Raw genomic sequence first — 10,268 nt, 5'->3', positions numbered from 1 at the left:
GCTAAATAAACAGGAGAAAGGGGAAAAGACGAACCGATATTTCAGCCACACGCCTTTATCGAAACGCATATGAATGCAAACTTCAAAATTCAAGTGGGATCGGCAGGAAATTTTAGATTTTGAATTAACTGCTCACATCCGTTTTCATGAACCATGTAGCCGAAATATAAATGCATCTATATCTCCTTTCTCCTAGTTATTCTGCAAGGATTAAGGCTAACAGCACCGTCTTAACATTAGTAGCTTCATGGAGCACAATCACCAAAGTGCATGGATGGGCTGCAGTGGACAGCCAGGAATGAACGGGCGGCCAGAAGAGGGAACTGGTGCTAACGTACCAGTGAGGATCATCCACACTTGGACATCCCGGCAGCACACATCCAGTGGTGCACGCAAGGCATTGCGGTTGGCGGCCATCCGTTGATAACCGAGATCAGCGCAGTAGACGGCTATTGGCTAAGATCCGCGCCGTGGGCGCCTATTGGCTGAGATCGGCGCAGTGCACAGCTATTGGCTGAGATCAGCGCAGTGGACGGCTATTGGCTGAGATCGGCGCAATGGACGGCTATTGACTAAGATCAGCACTGCGGGCGGCCATTGGCTAAGATCAGCAAAGTGGACGGCTAGTCACTGAGATCAGCGCAGTGGATGGCTATTGTCTGAGATCAGCGCAGTGAACGGCTATTGGCTGACATCAGCGTAGTGGACAGCTATTGGCTGAGATCAGTGCAGTGGACAGCTATTGGTTGAGATCAGCGCAATGGACGGCTATTGACTAAGATCAGCACTGTGTGCGGCCATTGGCTAAGATCAGCAAAGTGGACGGCTATTGTCTGAGATCAGCGCAATGGAAGCCTGTTGGCTGAGATCAGCGCAGTGGACGACTATTAGTCGAGATCCGCGCAGCAGCCGGTGGGCGGCGGGCCGCGGCGGGCCGCGGTAGGCCGGGCCGGGCTGGTTACGGGTGGGCCGGCAGTGCTGCCGCTCCGCTGGCACTCCCGGTCGCGCCGTCGTCAGCCTCCTTCGCCGCGCCGGGGTGAGACTCCTGCCCACACGTCAGGACACCAGTCACACCGGTGGCCAGCTGGCAAGGCACAGACAGATATGCAAGAGTGCAGTTTTCCTGTGTATAAGCTCTTGGTATGCGCAATACAAAACAGCAGATGCAAGCCATACAGTGTCATCGTTTGACAATTAAGCACTATTGGCTTATCTGCCGAGCAATTCAAGTGGAACACACAGATCCAAGAGGTAGGTGATGAATGCAATATCATTGTCATCACATTTATACCATGCTGTCATATTCATCTCCACACTTATCTTCTGTATAACTTTCTACACCACTCGTCTGACAGAGCTTACTGTTTACTAGCTTACTACAGAGCTTAAAATAATCCCACCTGTAAGCATGCCATCTATTTCCAGGCCTTTCAATCACTGAAACAGGTAATGCTGGAAACTACTTGATTTCAGAAACTAAAACACAAGCCATGTATGGTGCGCGCAGATATTTGTAAAAGCACAGCATGCCATCTAGATGGTAACATAGAATCCCTATTCTTGTCTTCACAAAGGCCTTAGGTTATTGGTACTCCACCCACCCGTTGTTGGGAGGCCTGATGTTGGCGTTCGCCTTGGGCTTCGTTTGCCGACTCGTTCTGACGACGAAGTGGCCGCTGCTCGGCATTATCCCCGTCACGAGCCTCATCACCTCTGCCCTCTTCCCGCTGCTGCTCCGAGGCTCCTCCGCCCATGGCCTCACGCTCGCTGTGAGTTTCGCTGTCCGACTCTCTGCTGCGAGGAGGCTGGTGGGGTCGGGGCTCCTGCTGCTTATCCAGAGCAGCTTCGACCTCAGTCGCCTGCCGCTGCGGCGCCACCCCATCCTCAGCCTCCTGCTGCTGCTGTTCGACACTGGAGGATCCTTGCTCCTCGTGGTCAGCTCCTCCGTCTGCCGCCACCTGTCGCTCTTCTCCAACATCTGGGAGGTCCTGCTGCTCCTGGGCGGCCGCTCCATCTGCCGCCGCCTGCCGTTCCTCACCGCTATCTGGGGCGTCCTGTCGCTCCTGGACGGCTGCTCCGTCTGCCGCCGCCCGTCGGTCCTCACCGCCATCTGGGGCGTCCTGTCGCTCCTGGACGGCTGCTCCGTCTGCCGCCGCCCGTCGCTGCTCCCCGCCATCTGGGGCGTCCTGTCGCTCCTGGGCGGCTGCCCCGTCTGCCGTCGCCCGTCGGTCCTCACCGCCATCTGGGGCGTCCTGTCGCTCCTGGGCGGCTGCTCCGTCTGCCGCCGCCTGGTGGTCCGCCGCGGCGGCGCCGGCCGGGACCTGGCCGTTCCCCCTGCGGCGCGCGGCGCGCTCGGCGTTGCGGCGCCGCTCACGCTCGGCCCAGTCCCACTCGGCCGTCCACTCGTTCTCGCGCCGGTCCACCACCTGCCGGACGAGCGGCGCCCGTCAGAGCGCACACCAACGGCCCAGAACCCTGACACCCACGGAGGACTGTGGGAAGACAGAAACTGCCTTCCAGGAAGTGCCACTACCTGCCAGGATACGCGACGCCGGTCTTAGTCTCAGAGGTCCGGGACCGCCCAAGCCATGGGAGGTAGTCTGTCGTGCAATCTTTCTGCCGTGCTGCCCAGTTCACAAGGCACTATTTTTTTCCCCGCCGACCCCTTACGAGCTCTATCTCCAGCTAGTCTGTCAATACCTTACACTTTTTATATGGTCCTCAGACATGAGGCAGCAACGGTTCCTTTTCATTTCACTCGGCCATACAAATTATACCAAATGAATACTGGGCTTAGTAATCAGCTCCTGTTGCGCCACGCTGGAGTCTCCTCGCTACCTCACCTTAACCTCCGTCTCCTTGATCTCCACCTCCTTGCCGGGGTCCTGCATGGGGAAGGCTGGCACGACTGGCGGCCTCGGCAGCGGCTCGGCCGGCGTGCCCTCGGCCGGTCGGGCCGCAGAAGCCGGCGGCGCCTCCTCGGACCGGTGGCGCCGCCGCGTGTCTGCGGCAGTGGCGCGCTGTCGGCCACGGGGCGACCAACGCCGACGCACGCGGCCGGCGCGGCACCGCGGACGCGAACCCAACACCAGCTCGGCGAAGCGGATGGAGCCCATCCCCGCGTGTTTGTGCGTGCACGGGAAAATCCCGCACCTCCTCTTGATTTACACCGCGTGTTGCAATCACATATAATCGCTGCCACAAGTTTGCTATTCGTATCGCAATGTTACTGCGAAGGCATGACTTCAAAATGGCCCTTATGGAAAGCTGGCACTCTATATGCTGTACTACAATCGTCGTAATCGTCGTATTCATAACACAGTGCTATTCACAGCTCAGCATTAGTGGGCATTTAGGCGAAGTTCTCATCGCACAAATGCCGATGTCATCGCTGTTCTTCAATGGATGGGGACTGAAAGCTCTTAACGGGCACCACACTTGTTCCCGTTCAGGAAACCATCTACTTTGTTTCCCTTTTGATGCGGCACATTTCTCTTATTGGCAGCAGGCAGACGCCACCGCGAAACGAGAAGAATAGTCATAAGACAACGTAACCTCGGAGTCCAGTTTCTTTTAGGTCAACCTTGGCCACGGTACAGTCCGATGCCGTTCACAACTAATCTTTGCTAATAGTCGCACAGCTGGTGCGTCTTAGGACTGAGCGATGCTCCGCGTCACTCGCCCCCCCCCCCCCCCGCTCTGACGGGCGTGAACTGACCGGTCTGGCCGGCGATGCAGCTGGAGTCGGAGCGTCGCCTCTGCGCTGGTCCGGTCAGCTGGCGGCGGTGCTCCGACTCACGCTGCCACACCTGCAGCATGAGGCGGCGCCGGGCGGCGCGGCCCCCGTCCTCGTCCGGCGGCGCCTCCTGCTGGACGGAGACGACCGTCAGCGGCGGCCGGCGCACAGCTGGCGGCCCAGACACTGCAGCCTCGGCGGCACACGAGGAGTGACGTCACCTCACAGAGCGTGGCCCACGGCTGTTGTTTGGTCAGTCAGGAGCAGAAACAGAAATTGCTGACCGAAACCGCCTGACTGAAATTCACTAACGTTCCGCAATGATAATGGAACGTAAATCGTACGCAATATAACTTGGTCTTCCAAATTTTGCTTTTGTCCTCCGAAACAGAGGTACGACACTTGACCATTCCTGTCCCCGGCTGCCGACCGAGTCCCATGGAGCGGGGTGGACGCCCACCGTGTCCAGCGCCTGCTCCAACAGCATCTCCTCCGAGGTGGACAGCTTGAGCGAGGACCGTTGGGTGAGCGAGAGCAGTGACGACTGGCGGCTCAGGGTCGCCTTGAGCCGACGCCAGCGGCCGGCGCCGGCCGCCGGCGTCGCTCCGTTCTCTGTCTCCGGCCGGGCGCCGACCGCCTCCGCCCCCTCCGGCCGAGGGGGGCCGGGCTCAGCCGACAGCGATCCGCGCCTGGAGCAGAGCCGGGCGTCAGGGGTCGCGGCCGACACACCAGGCGCCAGCGGCGGTCACTGACAGCAGGCCGCGTGGAGGAGCTGCATACTCCCGTCCAGTCAGCTCAGGGCAAAGTGGGCCTCGGCAGGAATCGATGCAGAAGACGCCGCTACCAGTCGGTATCCAAACTCAACGGATAATGCACCATGGTCGGTTTACTTGATAAGCGATTACAAGGGTAGCCGCAGTCAGTCCCTGTCCGAGTCGCAATCACGAGAGAAATCGGTCATCAATTTGTTTTCATGCAGCTTGGAAACCTGAGATGCATGCGGACCCCCCCCCCCCCTCTCACCTCACCCCATTCTCAGAATATGATTGATGCACTTGAACGCAGTGGACTCTGAACTATCGTGGTTTCTCCATCCTTGTATGACTTAAAAACACAGTTATTCACACAATGATATTGAAAATGACCGGAAAAGTGACATTTACTTGGACGAATACATTTGAAGCAAAATACCAACGCCAAAGAAACAAGAGCTATTCGCCAGAAAGCGAAATATGCAGTAAAATCAGACACACACTACAGGCTAAACACAGGACATTTATTTTCAGCCGCACCGCTAAATTGTGTTACATAAGCATAACCCGGCTCCGAGGAGCAGGTTCTACCAGGGTTCGGGATCCTCCATGCCGGAGGCGATCTCCAGGTCAGTCGCCAGGGAACCACGGCCACGCCTATCCTGCAATGCTGAAACAACGCAGCAAACATCAGCTCACATGTAATGGTGACAAACCACCTAAACAAACGTCTAGGTATTTCATATGCTATGGCCTTCGACATTAGATCTGCAATGGCTTTTTCCAGTTCGCGGGGTGTTCGATAATATCTACTGGTGCTTACAATTGCAGTAAACGGCCGCAATATGATCGATTATATGTCCACATGTCAAAACATGACTTGATCCATCACCTCCGCCATACCATTCGTTTTGCCGGGATAACATTAAATTGGACTAACATTTGGTGACACCGCACCGAGCATTAATCCGTTTGAAGCAATGACTTGTTGCGGGCTGCAGATAATTAGGCGAATGTGTGAAATGGTGATCGTCTGCGGTCACCGAAAGGTCACTGGTCATTGATAAACTTACGTGAACCTATCGAGGTGATGGACCGAGCGCTTGGAAATATTCTGTGGTGAGAGTGCCTAACCTTTTCGATCGTCGCCTGCCTCTGGAGCGGTTTCACTAATTGAGACTTTTGACTGTCCGTCAGCCAATGACCGGAATGTGTAGCTGTCCAGCCATTGGCCGGTGCCGTATAGCAGGTGATAGACGAGTCCTTCGTGGCGTCGCTGTAAGGAGGGAACAACTTGTTACAGACGAAGAGGAATCGCGGAATATTTCCAATTAAAGTGTCGTGAAATTTAAGTACTGGCGTTAAGTACGGAAATTTAAGTACACACACACACACGCACGCGCGCACGCACGCACGCACGCACGCACGCACGCACGCACGCACGCACACACACACACACACACACAAACACACACACACACACACACACACACACACATTTACATATGCACATGCATATGTACACAATATATACATATAAATATATGCATATGCATATTTCAAACGCGGACATTCTTCAGCATACGCACAAAATGCAAGCAATGGATTCAGACCATAAACGTCGCGCAATACAACATTAAAAGAGCATCACGCAATGTTCTCGAGCCGCATTACATCTAACAGTGCATTTCTACATACCCGCAGGATGCATGTTTTATAAAAAGCGACCTTGTGTCGGCGATTTCCGTATGATGTGCCTCAGCAGAGTGGATGCCGAATGGAGTGTTTCTGGTCGTTTTTTTTTATCTCGTGTGTGCTCGTTAAAGCGTTCCCGGACGCTACGTTCTGTCTCGCCAATGTGGGTGTAAGGGGCGGGGGGGGGGGGCGGTTGGCGATTGCATAGGTGGAAGGCAACGAGGAACACGACATTTTTTGCGCGACACTTTCCCAAGAACCGCGCGATGCACGAATGGCATGGTCATTTCCCGGCTGGGCAGAGTGGTGGGCCGAGCGCTGAGGCGGTCAGTTGCGCAGCTAATGCTTTAACTCTCTCCCAGGTAGCGCGTCGTGGCAAACCTGACGCTTTAATCGCTGAAGGTACCTTCCTTGATAGAGTATCGTCTGTGAACGGAAGGCTGATGTATGTGGCGCGTCTGTAGGATTGTGACTAATCGGAAGACTGCTGCAACATGCACGCCTCGACTTCTTGTGTTCCGATGACTTGGAGGGGACGCTCTTGATGCAGGCATACGAGCCGAGTATGGAACAGACCATCTGATAACATTAGAACTAACATTAACAGAGCTACCACGAGATGGAGGGGGGGGGGGGTCTTTTCACGCTCAAAATATTTCTCTTCGAAAGACGGTGCATATGTTGATTTACTTCAGAATGAAATCTGTCAAATGTGCAGCAGTACTCAGTTCCCTTACATGCTGAAGAGTTCTTAACTGATAACATGCTGAGTTCGTTATATCTGGTAAGCTGTTCGTTAAAGTTCTCATGAATATTACAGCAAGACTAATTTCGTGTGCAGTGTTCTAAAAAAAGTACTCGAGACGAACAAGAGAGAAAGCTAGCCAAACAAATAAATGGCGGCGTTGAATATCTGTTCGGCCAAAATGAAGATGTGATTTTGGCGACCAGTCTGGCTGAGTAAAGGACGTTACTGTGCAATAATGCAGGCAAATAAGGCTAAATGGTGTGCTGTTGCGGTCCGGCGACATGTGGCACGACTTCGGTGAAAAGCAAGTAAATACTTGGCATTAGAGGAGCGCCAGCACGCAAGGGAATTTATTTCGGGGATTGAGATGTCACAGGACATTATAACAGTCCGACAAAATATCACTTCTCAGCTGAACAAACAATTCAAAAACCGATCGAAAAAAATTCGATAAAACGGACACCCATAAGGTATATCTAAGAGATGTGAAACTAAGACACTGTCGAAGACCAGCGAGTACATTCGTATGAGGTTTTGAACTAAAATAGCCATCTTGGAGGCCTTTCGGTGCAGTTAACAGCCCCGCCCTTCCTAAGACCGAACCCCCTCCAGTTTCGGAGCAGCACGCCCGCGAACATGGAGAGCATTTCGGAGAGATTATTTCAAAGTTACCTTGCCACTCATGACGCCATGACGACGTCATTCAAATCTACCAGTCCATTAGCCATGCGACGATCAAGATCGAGAGAAACATAACGGTCGATTAGTTCCTATCTGGCGGGCGTGAGCACGACTTCAAGACGTAACGGCCATCAATTGACTCTCAGTCGATGTTACGCAAGACACAATGACGACTGAGGAGCATATTTAGTAAGCAGAGGAATTGTGTTCTCCAGAGCAGTCGTTTCCACTTCTCACATCGACGACAGCTCCAATGCTAGCCAGCATCCGCTGGAGGCTTGGAAGCGTTTCATGTCGCTGAAGAACTCAAAGCTCGTCAACCTGTTTGTCGTACAGCTCACGTCCACGCTGCAATGCAGTGTGCGGACACACGTCCGAGACGTTTGACCCTTTCTAGGACCTGAGCCTGCCGACTCCGTCCATGACGGCTCCTGTGCGCGTGCATAGCTGCTTTGGCATTTTTACTAAGGTGGCGATGCTTGATGGAGAAGAAAACCCACGTGCTCCATGTGCCAGAGGCGCCAAAAGTGCTCCAAAAACTTCCAGATGCAGAGGCTTCCACGCATCCTTGTAGTGCACCTGGGACGGTTATTGCTGCAGCTAGAGCAGAACATGCATAAGCTTAACAGCACTGTGAACTTCCCCGCCTTCTGGACCTATCGTATCGGGAGACCGGGAGGTATCACTCTGCCGTATCGGGAGACTGAATTCACAAACTGTACGGCGTAACACAGCATTCTGGCGTGGCGCACCCGGGCCACCGCGCGGCACACTGTGCACCTCCCTGTTTGGGAGCCGGGCACGGGTGCGACCCCAGAGTCCAGCCCATCCGCATGTGCCGCGTCAACAACTGCGAAGCGTACATGCTACTTTTTTAGCTGGCCGGTCACTGACCTGGAGCTGACCTGAACGCCAGCACTCGAAGGAGTTTGAGAAGACTGCCCCACGTAGCACTGCGGCCACTTCTGTACTTATAGGCATGACCACCCGAATGTGGAAAAAGGGAAAGCCGAATCTTCAGTTGCGTGGTGTGAAATGTAATCACATGTCATATGCAGTGTGTTGTGATGTATTCTGTGATCGTCTTCGCCGAAATGTACATTTTGTTTTTTATGAAACCAGGGTTCCTGGCGTCTTGAGTAAGGTGCTTCAATACTTAACATGCTTTTGCATTTTACAAAATATTACATAACGGTCTGAAAAATTTATTAAGAGCGTTCTTGCCGGCCGGGATACCAGTCGAGTTGTTGTTACCTGTTTGTATCGGCTATAAAATGTTAGTCTTGTTATTGTTGATCCATTAATTGACAACAGAATGCTAATCTATTGGCTTTAGAAAGGCCACCTCCGAAAAAGGCGCTTCATATCGACTAGTTGTTAATGACGACACATTTTTTATGATGGCATGCTTTGATCTTTTTAAGCATTTTAATTTCACCTTCTATGCCTGGAATAGACGCCAGGAGCTACCGCGAGATCAATTCTACCTGAATTTCGTAGTCGATAAACTTAAAAAATTATGTGCTAAACGACCCCATGAAATAAACCACCGGGCTTTTCACTTAACAATGGTCCGAGGAGCTCTTTCGCGATCGATAGAGCTTGGTGGCTTTGTAACAATCTGTATCTGTGTTGTACAGAGATTTCCAGGACTCCACGAACGCAGGTTGTTAATAGAAATTGATCTTCAATTTGTACCGACACGGCAAGGCCCTACTTGACTAAAGATGTTCAACACTCAGTCTTACCAGATTAGTGATACAAATTATGTAACGTCGTTCTGAGCATGCGCTAGCAAATCCTAGCGTCACGAGCCTTTGACGCCAGACATTGCGGTCTCCGTAGGCCGCGCGGCGTCGGCTACTCTGCTACCGCTATTCTGTGACCAACGGGTGGACGAAAATGATGACACATCTGAGACGGTACCTTTGAACGTGGGCATCAAATCTTATAGTTAGAAGGTATTCCGGACCTATATTTCACCAGTGCGATTTTCATACTGATAAAAATTAAATGCCTTTTACAGCACCGCGAAGTGATGCCGGGATCTGGTGATGGACTGGAAGAGGAAAGGACGTGTCTCTATTTTTCGTGCTGCTGTGAATGTTACTGCCCAGAGAACGGCCTCGAAGTTGTGAAAAAACACGCCCAGTCTTACCTTTGAACAGTAAAATTCGATTTTGAAAGACATTCTGAACCATTATTTTACGACAGTCGTTCTCATGCGCACGGCGCTCACCGCCTGGTGTTACTTGCAGTGGCCAATGCTGTTCAGCTTTACGGAAGCTGCAGCCCAGGCTATCGCTGTCCTTGCTCCCGAAACTGCGGGCGCGCAGGCTCACACCTTTCGATGTAATTTGTTTCACTAGTCGTTTCTGCTAGAAAATGAACGTTCTCAGGCGAAAATGGCATGATCTCGTTCATTTTTTTAAAATCTCATTCCGACCCACCCTATTCAACACCGATGATACCCCCTATTTCTTTCCGGGGAAGGGGCCCCTTGAGAAGAACACTAGGGGGCGCATTATTGTTCCCGGTCAAGGGTAGAAGGGCAATTCCGTTCCATTGCGGGGTGTCTTCCGGCCGCCACTCTTCTGGCGACATGGGGCGGGGGTACCCTGGCCGATCCGGAGGCCCTTAAAGGGATGCATAATAT

At 52.9% G+C, this 10,268-nt stretch overlaps 1 protein-coding gene across 1 annotated transcript; it reads right to left on the bottom strand.

Annotated features, from left to right (window-relative positions):
- Positions 1–850: 850 nt before the first annotated feature.
- On the bottom strand, positions 851–2,891 carry LOC119094544 (circumsporozoite protein). The gene is made up of 3 exons (XM_037217603.1): positions 2,844–2,891; positions 1,602–2,426; positions 851–1,045 (listed from the first exon to the last, which is right to left on the bottom strand). Exons 1-3 carry the CDS (start codon positions 2,889–2,891, stop codon positions 959–961), a joined length of 960 nt encoding a protein of 319 aa, XP_037073498.1. The 3' UTR covers positions 851–958.
- Positions 2,892–10,268: the final 7,377 nt, after the last annotated feature.

Source organism: Pollicipes pollicipes, unplaced genomic scaffold, assembly GCF_011947565.3.
Source record: "Pollicipes pollicipes isolate AB1234 unplaced genomic scaffold, Ppol_2.1 Scaffold_4002;HRSCAF=4701_pilon_pilon_pilon, whole genome shotgun sequence".
In the NCBI taxonomy this organism is placed as follows: Eukaryota; Metazoa; Arthropoda; class Thecostraca; order Pollicipedomorpha; family Pollicipedidae; genus Pollicipes; species Pollicipes pollicipes.
Note: the sequence above shows the minus strand (reverse complement) of the source record. Positions and strands in the feature narration are given on the sequence as shown.

What these genes read in the sequence shown, in the direction of transcription:
- LOC119094544 (XM_037217603.1), bottom strand. Translation starts at nt 2,891, where the DNA reads ATGCAGGACCCCGGCAAGGAGGTGGAGATCAAGGAGACGGAGGTTAAG. An exon ending in TCAAGGAGACGGAGGTTAAG is followed by an intron (nt 2,427 to 2,843) that starts GTGAGGTAGCGA and finishes CTCGTCCGGCAG; the next exon opens with GTGGTGGACCGGCGCGAGAA. An exon ending in ATCAGGCCTCCCAACAACGG is followed by an intron (nt 1,046 to 1,601) that starts GTGGGTGGAGTA and finishes ACGTGTGGGCAG; the next exon opens with GAGTCTCACCCCGGCGCGGC.